The sequence below is a fragment of the Leptonychotes weddellii genome, chromosome 1 (genome assembly GCF_054177405.1).
Source record: "Leptonychotes weddellii isolate Sample4059 chromosome 1, ASM5417740v2, whole genome shotgun sequence".
Taxonomy (NCBI): Eukaryota; Metazoa; Chordata; class Mammalia; order Carnivora; family Phocidae; genus Leptonychotes; species Leptonychotes weddellii.
In genome coordinates this window covers 75,621,745-75,642,276 of record NC_138369.1, presented here as the reverse complement: position 1 = coordinate 75,642,276, position 20,532 = coordinate 75,621,745, and the positions used below count along the sequence as shown (strand labels likewise).

Sequence of the window (20,532 nt, the reverse complement as noted above, 5' to 3'; positions counted from 1 at the left end):
TTTTCTCCATCATACAGATGGGAAAACTGAGGCTGATAACTTAGATAATTATCCAAAGTAAGTGGAGAGATTAAGATATGAATGCAGAAGAGTCTGACTTAAAGCCAAGACTCTTTCTACTTCATTAGTAATTGAACCTCTATCCAGTAGTTAGACATTGATAATATTAGACGAAGGAGGGACAGGAAAACAATGTCCTACAGTTCTTGTGCATGCCAGGGTTTCATGCCTTCAATCATTCTACTTCCCCAGTCTGTACACCTCTGTCTACCAGATTCATATTCCTCCTATGAGATTTGGCTCCTATGCTCTGTCTTCTACAATGTCTTCTCCATTTCATAAAAATGGGATAAGTGCACCTCCATCTAGCATATCTACCCTGCAGGAGGTTGAAAGTGCCTCTTTACATCCTTGTTGATATGATTGGTCTGTAAACTCTTTGAAAGCAAGAGCAATGTACAATTTGTCTTTATTTTTTCTTCATAGCAGCTTTATTGAGCTATAATTCACCTACAATAAAATTCACTTTTAAAGTGTACAATTCAGTGGTTTTGGTAGTATACTCCTGCAGGTTTGCAACTATCACCACCATCTCATTTTGGAACATTTTCATCTTCTTTGGTATGGACTGAATTTTTTGTCCCCTGCTCCCCAAATTCATATGTTGAAGTCCCAACTCCCAGTATCTCAGAATATAATTGGTTATTTGGAGAGAAAGTCTTTAAAGAGGTGATAAAGTTAAACTGAGGCCATTAGGGTTGGGCCCTAATCCAATATGACTGGTGTCCTTAAAAGAGAAACACACCAAGGGCACATGTAGGAGCATGCACATACAACAGAAAGGTCATGTGAACTACAGTGAGAAGGTATCCATCTACAAGCCAAAGAGAGAGGTCTCAGAGGAAACCAACCCTGATGGCACCTTGATCTTGGACTTCTAGCCTCCGGACCTGAAAGAGAATACATTTCTGTTGTTTAAGTCACCCAGTCTGTGGTTTTATGTTATGGCAGTCTAGAAAACTAATAAAATCCCCAAAGAAACTTCTTACCCATTAGCAGTCAATCCCCACCCCCACAACCCACTGCTTGTGGCAACCACTAACCTGTGATTTGTCTCTGTGGATTTGCCTATTCTGGATATTTCATATAAATGGATCATACAGTATGTGGTCTTTTGTGACTGGCTTCTTTCACTTAGCAGAATGTTTTCAAGGTTCATCCAAGTTGTATCAGTACTTCATTCCTCTTCATGGCCAAATAATATTCCATTGTATGGAGATACAGATATGTACACACACACACACACACTACATTTTATTAACCGTTTGTCAGCTGATGGACCTTTGTGTTGTTTCCACTTTTTGGCTACAATGAATAATGTTGCTAAACACTGTGTACAAGTTTTTGTGTGGACATATGTTTTCTTTTGGGTGTACATCTAGAAGTGAAATTGTTACCAATGATTAGAAGGGCCAGTGCTTGGTTTAGTGTTCTGCTGTCATTGGCTTGAAATTCTTAATAATTTTTAACAAAGGGCCCTGCATTTTCATTCTGAACTAGGCCCCACAAATTATGTAGCCAGTCCTGCCTATGTTATTCAAGCATAAAAGCTATTTATAGTTGACTCTTGCTAAACTAACCAACCTCATTCTTGGTCACTGGGTCTATTTTACTTCTACACATTTGATAAAGCAAGGAAGGGCTCAAACCTGCCAATCCTATGTGTCTATCACTGCTATAAATGCTTTTAACATGGAAAGGGTACAAGATAATGATTACAGATGAGGAAGCCAAGAGGCCACTGGAACATTTAAAGGAACTGAAACATCTTCATCTGTTGAAGCAAATCAGGTGCTCAAAGCAATGCTACCACCAATGGGGCCACATAAAAATAACCCTAGAGTCAGTAGAAAAAACCAATCAGATGGGAATCAACTGTGTGCATACTTGGATACAAGTGCTATTTAACACATACACTTCACACCATGTGGACAGATCTTAATTTGGTTCAGTTCCTGAAAGGGCTATATGGAAAAATCAAATGCACATTGACAGAGCTGCAGTGAATGACAAGACTCTCTGATGGGTTTGGTTTTTATTACATTTTAAAATCAGGTTTATTTCTTGTGGGGTGCACTTCTAAAATTCTAACATGTCAAGGCACTAAGACTACTAAGTCATAATGGTTTTACCCTAACTCGTTAAGAATGTATGTAAAAAATAAAATTGATGTATATAATAAAATTTCCTCTTGTATTTGAATCTCCATCTCTAGAAAAACTACCCTGAAATAAATCTGAAGCAACTCACAGTAGTTTCGATGAGCTAAAACATATTTTCAGGGGTGCCTGGGTGGCTCAGTCAGTTAAGCATTTGCCTTTGGCTCAGGTCATGATCTCGGGGCCCTGGGACTGAGCCCCACATTGGGCTCCCTGCTCAGTGGAGAGCCTACTTCTCCTTCTGCCTCTCCCCCTGCTTTTGTGCTTTCACTGCCAAATAAAATCTTTTTTAAAAAATTAGAAAATAAAAAATAAAACATTTTCATAAGAACCAAGAAAAACAATGCTTAAAATAAACTGAAAATGTATTTTCAGTGCCAATTAAAGGTTCTCCTAAACTAGAGATCAGTAAATACCTTGTAGTTTACCTGGAATTTTTTAAAAACTTTTTCATATGAGCCATCCTTATAGAACTACTGCAAAATCATACAAAGCAGTGCTATTTAAGTACTGTTTCTTTTTTTTTTTTATTCTTATGTTAATCCCCATACATTACATCATTAGTTTTAGATGAAGTGTTCCATGATTCATTGTTAGTACTGTTTCTTTTTAAAAGGTAAAGTTATACTGTTATTAATGGGAAACAATATAAAAGGACAAATGTCTGGTATTTTCTGGATCAACTTTGACAGAGAGCATGAGCAGGGAGGAGCAGGAGAAGCAGGCTCCCCGCTGAGCAGGGAGCCTGATGCGGAACTTGATCCCAGGACCCTGGAATCATGACCTGAGCCGAAGGCCGGCGCTTAACAGACTGAGTCACCCAGGTGCCCTGTCAGCACTATTTACTATCATTTTAACACCAAACATAATACAATTTACTAGTATTTATCAGATAGACACACACCCACCCTACCTATCCTCTTTCACTTATTTTTTTCCATAGCACTTAAATCACTGTCTATCTCTCATAGCACTACTCATTGTCTACCTCTCTCTATAGCCCCACCAGAATGTCCTCTCCCTGAGAACATGACTTGGTGTGTTTGCTGCTATATCCCATGTCTAGGACAGCACCTGATATTGTTAGCAATCTATGCATTGACCAAAGACTGAATGAAGGTGTTCACATTGTAGGTTGCTTAAGGTAAAGACTGCTTCCTAATTGTTACTGACTGAATGATTCTGTTGCACTAAGTACTTGGCTGATAGAAAGGGGATCCCTTTAGTTTTTTTCCTGCAGAACCTGGAGTGACAGATCTTCAAATCAAAAAAATGATCCCTTCCCCATCCAGGGAAGAGGAAGATGTCATGGGTATCCTGTCCCCAGGGGTGACATGCCTGGCCAGTTCATTAAGATATCACCCTTGCCTGAGGCTGGTCTTTCTGCTACCACAGAAGTAAAGCAAGTTTAACTAATTTGGAGTGAGGAGGGTGCAGGGACAGGGTGCAAGCTGCCCAAGTGCACCTCTGACAGGTCATTTCAAACTGTGGTTTCACATATTAGGGGACACTCATCAATCTAAGTTATAAAACCCCTCCCTGGGCCATTTTCAGCAATTCCACGTCCATCAAGTAGGTCCAGATGTCCTTCACTGGAAGAGCCTCCTCTCCCTACAGTTCTTCTAGGTTTATCTTTTGCATCGGGGCTTATCCCAAAGTGGCCAAAATGGCCTTTTGTTCAGTGCTGCAGATTCATGAAGTGCTTCAAGTGTTGACCGTTGACAAGAGCTCCAAGCCAGATTACACCCTCTGTTGCACAGACACACTGACAATTTGGAAAGATGTTCCCCAGACAGCTTTAAATGTATTTCCCATTTCTGGGCTACCCCAACTGTAATACACTAGGAATTAAAATTTGTATTAATTCTGTAATTATCCTGGGAGCAATATAGTCACAGTGCATTGCATTTTTGCATATTAAATTTTTTGGTGTTGAATTTAAACTTAAAACACCCCATTTTTTGTTGCCCTGTTTTACACAGTTTTTATATTTAATAGATCTCAGAAGAATGGAAGTAACCCGTAACTCTCTCAACCTCTCAGAGACCCTCCTGATCCCTTCTCACCCTGTGGCCCTTCTAATAGAGCTATATGAGTTCACATCCTACTTTCAGCCCAAATGCCATTTTCTGGAGGACAATGACTGTAGCTGCTTCATCTCTTGGGCAGCTATCAACTAGATGCTTGTTGAATGAAACTGCTCTTTGCCATTCCCATGGACAGCAGAGAGTTAAGTCTGGCTAAATTTATGGCTTTTTCTTTCAAGACAGAGCACACGTACATCTTTGTGTACCCACAAACTAAGAAATGTCCATCTAATACAAAGATAACAAGAAAAACCAAACCATGCCAGTTAAAATGGTCTGAGAAAATAAAAAGATTTCCCCAAATTTCTTTCTTAGCCAACTTGTGCTTTTCCTAGGAAGAAATTAAAAGTATATTAATGACCTATTTTTAGCCTTTTATTCATTTAACCAGTGAAATTAAAATATTGGTAGACTGTAATTAAATGAAGATGACATTATGGACCCTGAATTAATACTGTCATTGGAAATATTGCTGTGTATTAATAGTTGGTCTGCATGTTACATTACCACCATCTGCTGTTCACGACGATCAATTTCAAAATAGTGACTTTCCTTCTTATTCCCCTTACTAAATCTTTTGTAAATTTAAATACCACATAGGCTTATGACCACTAATTTCAACATGCACCCATGATGTCCAGCATGGGTAGCATTTCCTAAGTTGGACTCCTTGCTACACTAGTGCTAGCAAGAGTGGCCTGGAAAAAAAGGGAGTTCAGTGGTTGAACAAGTTTGGGAAAAGCTCTTGAGTCACAATGTACACCAGCAGATTTAAGTCTGTGAAGAGTCCCCTCAGTAAAAAAACTGGTTTAACTTTACGGAACCAAGTGTTTTCTAAACTTGCTTAATCATGGAACTCCTTCTTATACAGAACACCTATTACCATTTTCAAACGTACCAGCATTTGGTGCTTCATGGCTATCAATGTTTCACTGTATCAAATGCCTACAAGCAAACTAGACAATTTTACAACGTGATGTTTGTTTATAAATAATGTGCCACCAGATTTACACATATTCTCTTACATCACCTCCAGGAAACACAGGATGGCAAAGTAACATTGTTGTCACTATCGCTTCACAGCAAAGTTATTTCAGAAAGTGAAAAATCATCCCACCACTAGGCCTCAATAACGAGTTTCCAGCGGTGCTTCTCAAACTTTTCCAGCAAAATACCTCTAATAGCAAAGAAGGATAAACTCCGACCCCAGAGACAGGACTGCCAAAAGCAGGACATGTCTCTGAAATCTCATGCTTTGTTTTTAAAATTCATGCAACAAATAGTGCCATGTTTGTCGAATGACAAATGTTCAGGATTATTCACTGCAAGGTGTTTTTAATAACAAAAGATTAAAAACAACACAAATGTACATCAACAGGAAAGTGAATATCTTATAGTATAGCTATGTAGTGGAATATACTATACAGTTGTTAAAACAAAGAATGGGAACAGTCTCTAATATTTACATGGGAAAAGCTCCAAGATATTCTGGCATATGAAAAAAGCACGAAACAGAACTATGTAAAATGTGAGTTTTTATGAGAAAGGGACAAAAATAAGAATTCCAGAGTTGCTTATATATGCACATGGCAACTCTGGAAAAATCCACAGGAAACTCTTAACAGTGGTTCCCTTTTGGGGAAGAGGATGGGAACTCAGAAAATGGAGGACAGGGATGAGAAGAGACTTTGAACAGTATATCTTTTTATATTTTTGAGCCATATGAATGTGTAGCTTATTAAAATTATATTAAACATTAAAAAATCATGTAAATTTTTCACTCTGTGACATATTCACATCTGACCTAAAATTTTTTTTAAATATCCATACGTTTTTAGAATAAACTATTCTAAACTATTATTCTAAATTAACTCTAAACTAATAGTTAAACTATATCCATATTTAAATTCCTGCTTGGTGGATCATCTGGGACATCATATACGTAGTTCAGTGTGAAAGACATGGGTTTAGGCCATTTAAGACTTGTTTGAACATATAGCCTTCATTCCATTTGAAGAACCAACATCAACACAAAAAAAATCTGGAACCTCTACTAAAAAATGCTTGCTCAACAGTTTGGGACTTTTATGTATAAGCTGGGGTTAGAACTCTGATGCACAAAGTCAGTACTAACTAACATGTGGAAGTGACCACACAGAAAATGGCACAAAACTAAAATGGCAACCCCAAGTGTGAAGCGTCACAGACTTCTGCCCATTTTTCCATGCCAGAGTGGTCAAGGGCAAGGCAAACCCCAAGGGCAAACCTCTGCTTTACAGCCCAAAGTAAGTGGAATTTCAAACTCTCCAACTATTTTCAACATATTTTTAAAAGCTTGGTGATTGTTTAAAAAATCGGAATAATCAGTCTAGCTGCAGCCAAAAAATTTCCTATTACACTTCCTGAGTACAAAAAAAAAATAACAACTAGGCTTCTTTTGGCTATACTTTCATAGCACTTTTATTAAAATGCTTTTTATATATGTGAAAAAAATGTGCCATTTATTTATATTAAAGATATGGTCCAATAAACAAAATATAATACAGATATAACTCCAATGGAACAAGCAAATGCAGTATGACTAATGTCAATGAAACACACTATAGGTACCTGCATTTTATACCCTGAAAGACATTCTGAGGACAAGTTCTGTTTCCTTGTTTACTTCCTAAGAGTGGTTTAATAAACCAACAGTGCCATAAATGTCTCTGAAATTCTCTTAAACTGAAATTTTATTTCTAGGTGTAAATAAGGCCAGAATTAAAAAGATAAACAGTATGAACAGATGAACCAATACGGCACAACCAGCAGGGAGTCATCTGTTCCTGCGTTCATCGATTCTGACTCTGTTTCAGAAGGCTGTTCTCTCTGGAATCCCTTCCGAGAAACAAACAGGCAGTGGCAACAGTGTGGACTTCAACCTCTCCTGCAATCCCCTGATGAGCTGCTGGATATTCATAAGTGGCAGAATGATTCCACCTTTAGGTTTTAGGTTTTATTTCGGTTGTAATAATGAGTTATGAATAATTGATCACCGGGTAATAAATTATTCAGGCAGGCACACAGTTTCCAAGGAATCCTGGAGTGAGTCTAGCTAATGGCCTAACACAAGGCAGGGGCAGCTGCCAAGGGGACACCCCACAATTACCCCACGCTGCAGAGGCCTGGGTATAGTTAGTGCCTCTCAGTGTGGGCTTTTCAGCGAGGGGCCATATTAACGCCTTCTGAATTTTTATAAAGTAGAAATCCCCAAGGGGTACTCAGTGTCTAAGTGTGGTTATGAAATCCTGAGCCCTGACTTCTTCATCCATCAAAGAAGGATATTTGCTATCAGCCGAGTACAACCTTTGCTGCTGAAACTAGTGCTGAACCAAAGAACTGTAAAATCAAGAATGTCTACACATACACACACACACACCTGTGTGTGTATACATATACATATATATAGTTTTCATACTGTATATATAGTTTATAGTATATATATATAGTTTTCTATATTAGAGACATACACATGCATAGTTTTTATAATTATGCCAGGCTAGCAAAATAATGCCAATATAAGCTTTACCTTGAGGAAATTATCTGCTTTTCTCAGTTTTCAAAAACTTTTGAATGTAACTCACCCTTATGAGCTCAAAACTCAACTTCTTTAAAGATAGTAAGGCTTACTAAAGGTCACCTTCAGATACGTGTCAAGTCCCATCCATAACAAATATCCAAACGCTTTACTTCCCTAAGTATTGTTAAACAGCCTTGCAAATCACATCTGTCATTGATCCTTCTTATAATTTTTCCTTTGTAAAACAATTCTAAAAATAATAAAACTACTCATTAGAGCTCAATAATCATTGTACTGAAATATCTTCGAAAGAGAACATGAATTAAAAGCAGCTGACCAACAAATGGCAAATCCAATTCTGTAAAAAGTAGACTGGCTGATCTTGCCCCCAAACCCAAACTATCTGCATTTGTGCAAGGCCAATGGGATGGGCAAGAAGAGAGTGAGGCAACGAAGGGCTACTGGACCAAAAATCTTCCTCAAAGTTTCCCTGAGGGAAGGCAGGGAACCTAATTAGGTTTTTAAGGGTTTCTCCAAATTCAAACTAATAGAAAAGTGGAATGTCAATCAAGCTTTAATGAAAATGCTGAGTGCCCACCATATACGGGAGAAGTTGAGGAAGCTGACACCCAAACACATTCTTTTTTTTTTTTTAACTTCTTATTTAAATCCAATTTAGGGAACATTTACTAAAGGTAATACATGTTAGTAGGTAATGCATATTATTACTAAAGTTTCAGGGGTAGAATTTAGTGACTCATTGGGTGCATATAACACCCAGACACATTCTAATCAAAGCTTTAATATTCCAAATTTTCTACTCTTAGAAATTTGGAAACCTAGAACACATGACAAGAGGATCAACATACAATTTAAACTTCCTTCCTCACTTGCTCAATAAAGGTCATGAAAAGCAAAGCCTATAATTTTTCTCTGAACTAAAAACAAGAAGACTGACTGGTCTGAACCCAAAGACTAGAAAGCAACATTCAGCTTAAACTATCAAACTTTACAATGATTTTCACTAGCAACTGCAAAATCAACCAGTTTAATGATCTTAGAGGCTTTCATATATCATAGTCCAGGGTTTATATTTTCTAAACACATTTATTAAGGTAATATTGATATACAGTATACTACACATATTTAAAGTGTATAACTTGATAAATTTTGACATATGGATACGCCCATGAAACCATCTCCACAATCATGATAATGAGCATGCCATCATCCCCAAAAGTTTCCTCATGCCCAGGGTTTGCTTTTTCAATAAGTAAAACTTCAGGTGGGTTTTTCACATAATTACTAAATCACAGCACTGCTGTACCAAGTATGTTCTACAGCATATCAGAGGTTTCATAATTGTTCATCCATACTTATAAGTATCAGGTAATAGGGGCCATGAAAGCAGCTGAGAAATAAAAAGGGATTGTGTTCTTGTTAAAGTATGGCATAGAAATTCAGTTCCATGGTATTTTAAAGCAATGAATGTCATATAATATTAACTGCTTATTTTTAATACTACATGAAATTATTTACACAGTACATAATTAGTGTGGCACACAAGCTACTTTTAGAACTTTGTGGTGTCAACCATGTGTATTTCCCATACAAATATAAATTTACAAATCACTAGTTCCAAAAACTAAGCTTAGGAATAACTGGTCAAGAAACTAATAGTAACATAAGGGTTGTTTTTCTGCCCTGTTGACTTTTAAGTCATGTACATCACTCTAAATTCACTATTTAGAAATGGATGTCATGGCAACTCAACTTTTTTTCCCAGGAAAATTGGCTCAAGAGCAATGAAGTGACCCAGAAACTAATTTTAACCTGAGAGCTTTCCACCTTCTCATTTCTTTGACGTTTACATTATAGATGTATCTCATTCCAAGTTCTTTAACGGTGGATGATAATCACAACTCGAATTTTCAGTTCAAAATAGTTACAAGGGTGGGTGCTAGCCAAAATTGCCCACAAGTCATTGCATGTGTCAAAAAAAGAACCAGATCAGTTCAGAAAGGGAAAAACTAAGAAGATGCCTCCCTCAGCTGATCCTGTTGGAGTAAGTGATAGATACAGGGGAACCGCCTGCCATGTGTGAGGCAGAGTGCTGGGCAGCTTGACTCATCAAAAGCTATTGGATAAAAAAGTCTCACAAGAAGGCTGCTTGAAAAGAACTAAAAACAAGAAGGGCTAGTTACAGATTGTATTTAAGGGTGTCATGCTTTCTTTGGGTCAAGAAATTAAAGATTAAATATTGAAAAATATTCTGACATCAACCATTAAAAACCCTGGATTTGGTTACTGAGGTTCCTCTGGAATCCATTAAAAACCAGCTCATCTCTCTGAAAAACTCCATTTTTGATTAAGGGGAAAAAGCTGAACTCTACTATACACATAAAGTTTTGTTCTGGCATATTATTCACTCATCCTTAAAATATTTTACTTATTGGGGACGCCTGGGTGGCTCAGTTGGTAAAGTATCTGCCTTCGGCACAGGTCATGATCCAAGGGTCCTGGGATTGAGTCCAGCATCGGGCTCCTTGCTCAGCAGGGAGCCTGCTTCTCCCTCTGCCTCTGCCCCTCCCCCTGCTTGTGTGCTCCCTCCCTCTCTCTCTCTGATAAATAAATAAAATCTTTTTAAAAAAATTTCACTTACTGAATAAATGAGACAAAATAACATTTAAAATAGTAGACTTACACAAATCTTATATTTTAAAAATTTGGGGTAATCAACAATGACAATGTAAAGGGACCAGCATATCCAGTTACATTTTTAAATTATTATTTACCAAAAGAACTTAGATATCCTCCCAACTCATACATTTAAATGAATAATATTCCTTATTTCCTAGGGTATTATTCAGTGTTGGCAAAACCATTAGCTTCCCTGCTCACAAATCCAACAAAATAATACATCAGAAGAACAGAGTGGGATAAGCAAAGAATTTAAAGTCTAAAAATCTAATAAATATACCACAGTAATTTGCCTACACTCTTTTCCTGTCAATAACTTATCTGTGGTATTTTCAATAATTCACTTTTATTTTCTTTCAAATAATAGCAATGCAAGAAAAAAGAAAGCATTAAAAAAAAGGTTTTTTGTGTGCTGTTGTCTTCTTTCTAAACGCTTCTTGGATTCAGTCTTCAAAGCAGGCTTTTTTGGCCCCCTGCCCAAGCCAAAATGAAACTGAGGGGTTCCCTGCATCTTACTCGTCCTAAAATATTTTATTTATTAGTCATCTCTCATCGGTAAATATTAAAAACCAGAAAAGAAGCTCATGGCTTCTTTTATGCTAATACACGCAACAAAGCAGCCTCAGGAAAATGTAAATCATTTACCCCAAAATGTAGATTTCATTACCATGATTGAGATAAGTCAAAGTAACTGTGCACCCTTGCATTTTATTCTTTTTCCTTTCTATCTCCCAAACCTTAAATGTTGTAAGATGGCCAGAAGCTCAGGGGCTTGACTTTATTACAGACAGAGAACTGGCAAAGCCCACAGTGAAGTCCAAGTTCAAATTAACCCTTCCCACATTTACCTAAGAGGAACCAATGCACAAGATCCTCCAGAACATAAGCTGTTTTAAAAGAAATTTTAATATGCTTTCATATTATAATCTCTCTTAAAAGATCAAAGATTTTAAGGGAAAAAGACCTCATTATTACAATGAAAACTGTTTTCTGGCAGGGCAAAATGGAAAGAAATCATTAGTTTCCTCAAAATTGTTTTCATAACTCCACTGCATAACCACTGAATCCTATTAAACTAACTCAGCCTACTCAATAACCTGGTCCTCCCATCCCAGATACCCACTGGGGAGAACACCTGGTCATAATATAGAAATAATAGCTTTAATAAGAGTACATAAAATGGGCTCAAAGTCGGACTCATTAAATCTACTAATGTTTTGTTTAGAATGAGTCAAAACTGAAAGTAAGGATATATTAAAATGATTAAATCAGACAGAAATCCATAAATAGGTGTTAGTAGGTATAGGATATATAAACACTAGCTTTGCTGAAGGCTATTAAATAACAGAAAATTACTCTCACATTCTGAGTCGCTGGAAGCTTGTTTCAAATATTATAAAAATCTATGTATTCTGGTAAGAACTACTACTCATTTTTAATTATTTTTTGACACTGTCAGGCTACTATAATCAATTTATTAATTCACTAAGAGGAAAAATGTCCTTTTTTATAAACAGTGAAAACTTATACACAGAAAGGAAGGCTTTTCACGTTCATTTCATACAATATAAAAACTGATTTCTCTACTTCTCACTGTGTCAGAAATAAATTTGAAAATGGATGAAGTCCTTTTTTTTTCTAATTACAACTGAGCAGGTCAGCAAATGTGGTCATAATTCATAACTGGCCCAAATATGCTTCAGTTGAATGGCACAGAATGCCCATCACTTCTCAGTGATCAAAGCTTGGTTCTTCATTAGTTTTCCAGGGCTATACCACTGTCAGAAAGGATATGCTGGAACAATCATTATATTAAATCTCTGCTAAAAAGTACAATACTTTTTTTACTTCTGCTTCAAAAAGGTTACCAGAATCAACACATCCAACAAGAGGGAGCTAACTGATATCAATGCCATACAGTGGACTATTATGTGAGCATTTATAATGACACTTTAAAGAGTACTTAATAACATGGGAAAATACCTATATTTTAGTGCTTCATAAAAAAAAAAAGATGCAAAATTATACATAAACTGAATGGAACTGTTCTGCCACCCTTTTGTCTAGTCCAGTGGTCTTCACAGTATAGTCTGCAGGCCAGCAGCAACAGCTGGTAGAGATGCAAATTCCCAGGCCCCACCCAGACTTGCTAAACCAGAAACTCTGGGAGTAGAGCCCAAAAACCTGCATTTTAACAGCCCTCCAGGCAATTCTGATGAAAAAAACCAATAAAGTGAGAAAACCACTGGCTGGTTCTTAATCATCCTTCAGATCTTGGCCGAAACAACACATTCTCAGGAAGCCTTGCCTCATCCAGCGCCATGCTGCTGGCTTACATGGGTCTATCATACCTCATAGCAACCAAGACTTTCCTTTTACAGTGGCTACAGAGGCTTATAATTACTTTTACTCTTATGATTATACAATTAGTGTTCTTCTCTCCCACTAGACCAGATATTCTAAAGCCTAGCTGCACATTCAAATCACCCGGAAGCTCTCAAAAATCCAGCTGCCTGGGGTGCGGCCCAACTAAAACAACATACTGGGGTATGCCTTGAACATGTATTTTTAAAATACTGTGATTCCATTCTTTGGCCAAGGTTGAGGACCACCAGATTCTTTGAAGAGCAGGTGATCAGCAAATACTGATCAACGGTCATTGAATGAACATGTGGAGTTTTTTTTTTTTTTTATTCTATGGGTGTTTTATCTTACACATGGTACAAAATTCCAAATGTATAAAAAGGATTCAGTGAAAAGTAAGTCTCCTTCACTCTCATCCTCCCTTGCTTCTCTGAGGCAACCACTGTGACCAATGCCATATGTTTCCTTAGAAGAGTGAATAAATATTTGTCAACACACAGAGAAAACACCAGAAGTTGGGTGGCAGAATTATAGATTATTTTCCCGCTTTATGCACACCTGCACTTTTTATAAAATGTATGCACATTACTTTCATTATAGGAAAAGGAGGTACCCTAAAGATAACTGAATGTATGTGCATCCAGAGCTATTCAGGAGATACACTCTGGGTCTGACAGTTATGAGAAAAATGGTCACTTTGGAACGATGTTCTCTGTCATGAGGAAGAGATCATTTACTTGCTTAAGCGAATAGTCCAATTATTCCCCCTACTTCGTTTTGGTTATATTTTCACCTCTGATTAGATATTCAGCTTCTCCAGAACTCGCATCAGAAAATGGTGGAAGGGCACATGAAAAGAGAGACTATTCATTCTAGGCCCTGAATTAAAAAATGTCATCATGGGTGCCTGGGTGGCTCAGTAGGTTAAGCGTCTGCCTTCAGCTCAGGTCATGATCCCAATGTCCTGGGATCAAGCCCCGCATCAGGCTCCCTGCTCAGGGGGCAAGCCTCCTTCTCCCTCTCCCTCTGCCTGCCACTCCCCCTGCTTGTGCTTTCTCTCTGTCAAATAAATAAATAAAATCCTTAAAAAAAAAATGGCATCATGATTTACAGATCTGTCTTGTCTGAATTTAGTTAACATGAGCCCCTACCAACACTGACCGTCTTTAGGTATAAGGTGAAGAGCTGAAGACTGGATCCTAGTGTGGTGGTTTAAAGATGGTTCTGTCCTTCAAAGATCCTGACCCCCTTGGCCCCAGCCCCATTGATGACTGTACCTCAATAGAACATTCTGGAACTAGGACATAAGTCTAAGATGCTCTCAGGAGAGACTGGGCTTAAGAGAGCTATCTGACAATAATGGACCCAGACTGTTGTGGGTTTTAATTTATTTTTTTATTGTTGTTGCCCCTTTATCACTTTTTACCTCCTTTACTCTTAAGGTCTAAGGACCTCTCCCCTCTGGTGTCAGTGTGACCAATTCTAGCAGCAATTCTTAGCCTCCTCTCCTCCTTTCTGTTTCTGTGACTGGGTGGGAAATCTGCCTGTTAGGACTTGTAAAAATCTGCTCTACTACAGGCCTAAAAGCTCTCCCAGGAGGCAGGGGCCTAGGTTTGAGGACATTTCTCTAAGGATTGGTAACTCTTCTGATTTAACTCCAGTCCTTACCTCATGCTGTAGACATTTGATATTGAGAAGAAATGCTCTGTGGAGAGAGAAACTATTTCCATGTTAACCATGCTGACCATACTTAGGCAAAGGCCAATGTGTAGGTACAGTGTTAAAGAAGGAAATATTTGGATATTTACATGGACAGGACTTAAGAGGGAAAAAATGAAAGCTCTTGATAATGCACAGAAACTAGTAAAATAAAGACCATAGGTAGCTAGGAAGGGATCTGGACAGTGGCCAACATCTCTGAGAGCAACCTGCCACACAGATGTTTAAACATTACACTGTTTGCTAGTTGTTTTATGTATGTTAATTCTATCTTTCTTCTAGACTGGAAGCTCCTGAGGGCCAAGCCTTAGCTGCTATTGCTTCAGTCTCCTCACTGGTGCTTAGTACAAAGCAAAGATTTAATACATAAATTAAGAGTTGACAAACTAAAAGACTACAGCACAAAATCAACTCTAAATAATAATGTCACTGTATTTTAAGTTGGTGAAATTTAAAACACCATTATAACCAGAATTCTATGCTGATAAGATGAATGTTGAAATTCATTGCAACTGTGGCCATGATTAATCATGTATAAGTAATCATGTGCAAGTTTAATCATGCATCTTAGGGTAAGCCTACTTCCTTAACATCTTTTCTATTAAGTTACATGCACTATGCTAAGGGCCAAAGAACTTCTTAGCTCATCCAAATCTGTGGGTTTGCTTAAAAAAAGAGTCTGACAGCTTAACCAAAATATAAAATTATGAAGTAGAATTGGAACAGTATTTATTTATGAATATGAGTTAATATTATCATATCCTTAATAAATAAAATCTTTAAAAAAAAAACATTATCATATCCTTACATTTCTTAGACCAGAGTTTCTATAATTATGAAAGAAAATATTCCCAAATATTGTTTTATAAATTTCATGATGCAGAATAAAAAAAAAGACCTCTGTGCCATTCAATACTCATTTTAAGTTTAATTTTATTCTACTGTGATAACTAAAAAAGGAATGCCAGATCTTTATGCCAAAAAGAAAACTCTCACTAAACACATATTAATCAAATGTCATGCCTGTAGCTTTTTTCTAATCCCATAGCTAATGCAGAAAGTCAATAAAAATATAAAGGAATGTGGTAATTGCATTGTAATTAAAATGCACAAATTCACAGTATATGAAAAATGTCAATGGTAGAGTGCTGCCCCCAAGTGGCATAATGATAAATTGCAATACTCTGATGGAAAAGAATAGCTATTCCTATTTGTCAAGTTTTTTGATTAAATCTAAAACTGTATATTACATAAACTTAGATTTCACATGGGCTATTAATAAGTGTCCTATGGACCATCTCAGACTCATGGTATATCCAAGTCACTCTTTTAACTAGGGATACCAAGACACAGTCTGGTATATAAGGTTATGATACACTCTCCTTATAATCTCAAAAGATCAGGGGTGTGGAGTCAGATCTACTCTGATCTATTAAGGGAACTGCATTAAAAACATCATAGAAATCTTTTTAGAAAGTATTATTTTCTACCCATCTCTGACATTAACCAATTCCCTATGTTTATGGCCTAATATGTAAAGCATAATTTAAAACCTTATCTAATCAAATTGCTTGGCGAATGGGTGGTACTAATTAATGTGCTTTGCTCACAAACTGAAGTTTAGTTTTCTGCTTCTGTACATGTATTAAACATAATCACTGATGAGTTGCTATCTTATGTAGCTAAAAGGTCAACATTCTGAGGATCAATTGCTTTTGGACAGTCATAGAGATAAAAAAGAAGAGATGACAACAGAATTGCTAGTCTCAAGAAAGATCCTTAAATAAGATTTTAAAATCACATCCTTGAGATCAGATTGCTTTGAGAGATTTCTCTCTTAAAAGTACAATGCAAAAGAAAAACTTCCACTTTAATAGAGAGTGCCAATTGCAGTTATTGGGTGGTGACTAGATAAAGTTTTATTAGGCTTCCTTTAATTATTCCTTTAACTTGGATTATTTACAAATAAGATGAATCTCAACTGCTATTGAATGATATCCATAAGGTAATATGATAATATTCTATATTTTACACATCTATTTACAAATAAATTTTTATCTATTTATAAATATATCTTATATTTATATATTATGTAATCTTTATTATATAATATCTATTTATCTTGATGTTCTATACATATAGATAGACAGATATCTTATTTAGCCCTATTACAATCCAATGAAGTATTACATCCATCTTACAGATAAGAAAACTAAAGCTCAGATTAGGAAACTGCATAACCTTAATCTTATAGTTAAGAACAAGACTGGCTTTACATCTTGACCTGTTCACCTCCAAAGCCTGGGGTCTTAACTGTGACAAGTTACAGCCTTCCTTCTAGCATTCAAGGATTTTGTGAGCAGCTAAGGCCATGATTCTTCATGATTTTAGCAGAGAGTTCTAAAATCAATTGATCTAAAATCAAATGTCTACAAAGACAGGCAGGTAGTAGAAAGGTGTGATACAGCTGCATATAAGAGACAGTGAAGAGTAGCAGCACGTGGCTAATTAAAGAGCACAGGGTCTAACTAAAGGGGGCGCCTGCTACCATGTGTCAGCAAATGTCCAGTCCATGTGTCAGCAAATGTCACCAAATCTTTTGGTTTGTATTTTCCCCAAGAGAAATGCAAAGCTCAATTTTTACAACACTGCCCTTTTAAAATACTGGCAACTAATTTAGACTAAAAAAGAAACACTATTCAGGCCAAACAAAACACATCTGAAGGCTGAATGTAGCCTGTATGTAATACGTTGTAGAGATTCTGATGATGATGATTCTTTTTCAAGAGATTCTACACTAGACTTCCTGGTATCAAATAATTTGTCAATTATCCTCACTATTGGATTCATTCCACACACCTAGGCTTCATCTGCCATATTCAGCTCAAGTTAGGTGTTTTCAGACTAGTAGTGCAAGTACAGGAAAAGTTATTGACAAATCACTTCCCAACCAACCAGCCCCTTCCTCTCTCATTTCTCTCCCCCTGCCCCCCAACACCTACACACTTTACTCACCCACCATCTCAAGTCTGAAGCTTTCAAGTTTGGTCTTCATATATATTAATTTGCATCCCTTTGTTGAACTTTTTAGCCCTCCTGTGAATTCTCTTAAAATTCTTCACATTCCTCACTCACTGAAGAAACCAAAATTAAATATAGTCTTTATGATCAGGGATAGAAGCAGAAAAATATTCACCTTTAGCCCAGAGGCTGACCTATAGCCTGCACAGTTTCGATAAAGATCAAATGCATACTGGCTGCTACATTCTTTTTTTTTTTTTATTGCAAAAGTAGTTTTACAAGTAGAAATTCAAAGAAAACATTTATGATCTAAAGCTCCCTGCTCATCCCCTCCCCCTTGAGCACTAACCATAAAACCACCAGCTTCATACAGCAATGTGCAGCTCTTTCAGCCCACAGGTCCTAACCCTGTTGCTATAATAAAAGCACCTTTTTGCACCGAAAATGTCTCAAGAATTCTTGACCATTTGCTTGTGGCCCCACATCACTTATAATGAGACTTTTACACGTTCTGGGTCAGATTTAGGTCTTACTCTCAATGTTTCCATAAAGGTACTCTAGTAATTTTCAGAAATTTATCATCCTGTTCTACATGGCTGGAATCGTACCTCTAGGATTTATGGAGAAGAATTCTTTTTGATAGGAGTCATGAAGTATGCTCTAAGGACACCAGAAAAGTACCAGCACTGTCACTATTCTTCATGCAGGAATTTATTGAAAACTACGAATTCTAGATAATTACTTTTTAAACTTCTGGATATAGAGACCATTTAAAAAGTTGATTTTGAAAATAAAATAGTAGCATCAACATTTACCTTTATAATTCCTATGTGATGTTAAGAAGTAGAAAATGTTTATCACATTGATTTTAAATCCAATGGGCAGAAGCTGAAAGAATTTAGAGTAGCCTCAAAACCTCTGAAAAAAAGAATAGATTATGGGATGGAAGTCTGTTCTTCTGGAGTTAAGGGCTGATGTCTTGGATCGTTCTTCCTTCTGCTTTCTATTTTTCCTGTGTTTCTGATGTACAAGTTTCTCATCTGAACTTCAATTCTAACTAACTTCTCACTGTAGCAAATTCAAACAACTTCAAGCTAGAAAGGAAGATTCATCCTTATCTGTAACAGACATACCAACCAACAGCATTATGAGTTTTTCTCTACTATGAAAGTTTAAGGGTCCGATCAAAATCAAAGAAAAGGAAGTAACAAGAGGGTCCTCAATATTATTAAGCTAATTTTAGATGGAGCCCCTGTTTGGTTTAAATGTCTAATTTGTGAGCTGTATAACTATAGACTTTGAAAAATTCCTTCATAGAAGCAAAAAAAAATTAATACTGTATTTCCCTTAGTACCCCCTATTCACCTCTAGTATGAATTATCATTTATTTGCATTTCATAACATTTCTAAAATTGCCATCATTATAAACAATTCTTACTTTCTCATTCAAGAAGTCCCAATCAAGTTAAGTGGAAGCGATGGTGTAATTGAGATTCTGGTATGCATAAAAATGATATTTTCACTTCATCTACCCCATTTCCCTTTTCTGGGTCATTTGGGTACTTCACTCACCTGCTGAAATGCTTTTAAAAATCTTATCTGAGGACACCATTCAAGAAGCTTTTCTTTCGCTTACTAAATTCTTGGAATCTTAAATGCAAAGAGCAAATGGTACTCCATGTTCTTAATCAGCTAAGAGCTACACATACAGGGCAGCCAACTCAAAATTTGTATGAAGTATTTTTACTTACAATTCCTCTCCTTGTTTTGCTTTCTTGTCTGAAACCAGATAGACAGTTCCAAAACTTCCACTACCAAGTTTTTGTTGAAGCACATATCTTCTTGCAATCAAGGTCTTTGGATAAGTAGAAATGGCTATTGATCCATTCGCACACTTAGTAGCCTCTTGGAATTTCAGCATTGCTCCAAACAAGAGAGAACTGGTTTATTTGTATATAGAAATTTAACATTCAAGTCTCCTAGAAGATGGCCAAATTCATCCAAGTAGCTTCGGTCAATCCTTTAAAAGTGAGAAGACCAGAGATCAGGTCCAAAGAAGGCTGAAGTATTCCTAACAATAGGTATAAGTTTTTGACATTGATACCTGCACCTTGAATAGTGGATTCAATGACACCACACTTAATGACTTGAGAGAAAAATGTTAAAAGGTAGTGATACTGGCAGATTCTAGTAGAAGACAGTCTTTCCACAAGAAGAGAGCCTTCCCTGGGGCGCCTGGGTGGCTCAGTTGTTAAGCATCTGCCTTCGGCTCAGGTCCTGATCCCAGGGTCCTGGGATCAAGCCCCGCATTGGGCTCCCTGCTCAGTGGGAAGCCTGCTTCTCCCTCTCCCACTCCCACTCCCACTCCCCCTGCTCGTGTTCCCTCTCTCACTGTCTCTCTCTCTCTCTGTCAAATGAATAAAATCTTTTAAAAAACAAAAAAAGGAGAGAGCCTTCCCTCATACATCCAAATATGGCAAAAGTGAGTTACAGTTAAACAGTCTGTTTAAGATTTATACTCCCCACCTACTTCTTTTTTTTTTTTTTTAAAGATTTTTTATTTATTTATTTATTTGAGAGAGCAAGAATGAGAGAGAGTACATGAGAGGGGGGAGGGTCAGAGGGAGAAGCAGGCTCCTTGCTGAGCAGGGAGCCCGATGCGGGACTCGATCCCGGGACTCCAGGATCATGACCTGAGCCGAAGGCAGTTGCTTAACCAACTGAGCCACCCAGGCGCCCTCCCCACCTACTTCTTAAAAAAATCCAAATATAAGAACACTATAATTTCCTTAAATTTATACATTTGCGGGACGCCTGGGTGGCTCAGTCGGTTAAGCGTCTGCCTTCGGCTCAGGTCATGATC

The 20,532-nt window shown here is 37.1% G+C and overlaps 1 protein-coding gene across 1 annotated transcript in view; it reads right to left on the bottom strand.

Moving 5' to 3' along the window:
- NEK11 (NIMA related kinase 11) overlaps positions 1-20,485 on the bottom strand; it is a 188,005-nt gene extending 167,520 nt beyond the window's left edge. Inside the window, exons 1-2 of the mRNA XM_081802014.1 lie at positions 20,416-20,485; positions 19,421-20,195 (exon numbers count right to left, since the gene is read on the bottom strand). Coding sequence (XP_081658140.1) covers positions 19,421-19,590 — 170 coding nt within the window. The 5' untranslated portion in view covers positions 19,591-20,195; positions 20,416-20,485. The remainder of the gene's footprint in view (positions 1-19,420; positions 20,196-20,415) is intronic.
- Between the last annotated feature and the right edge of the window lie 47 nt (positions 20,486-20,532).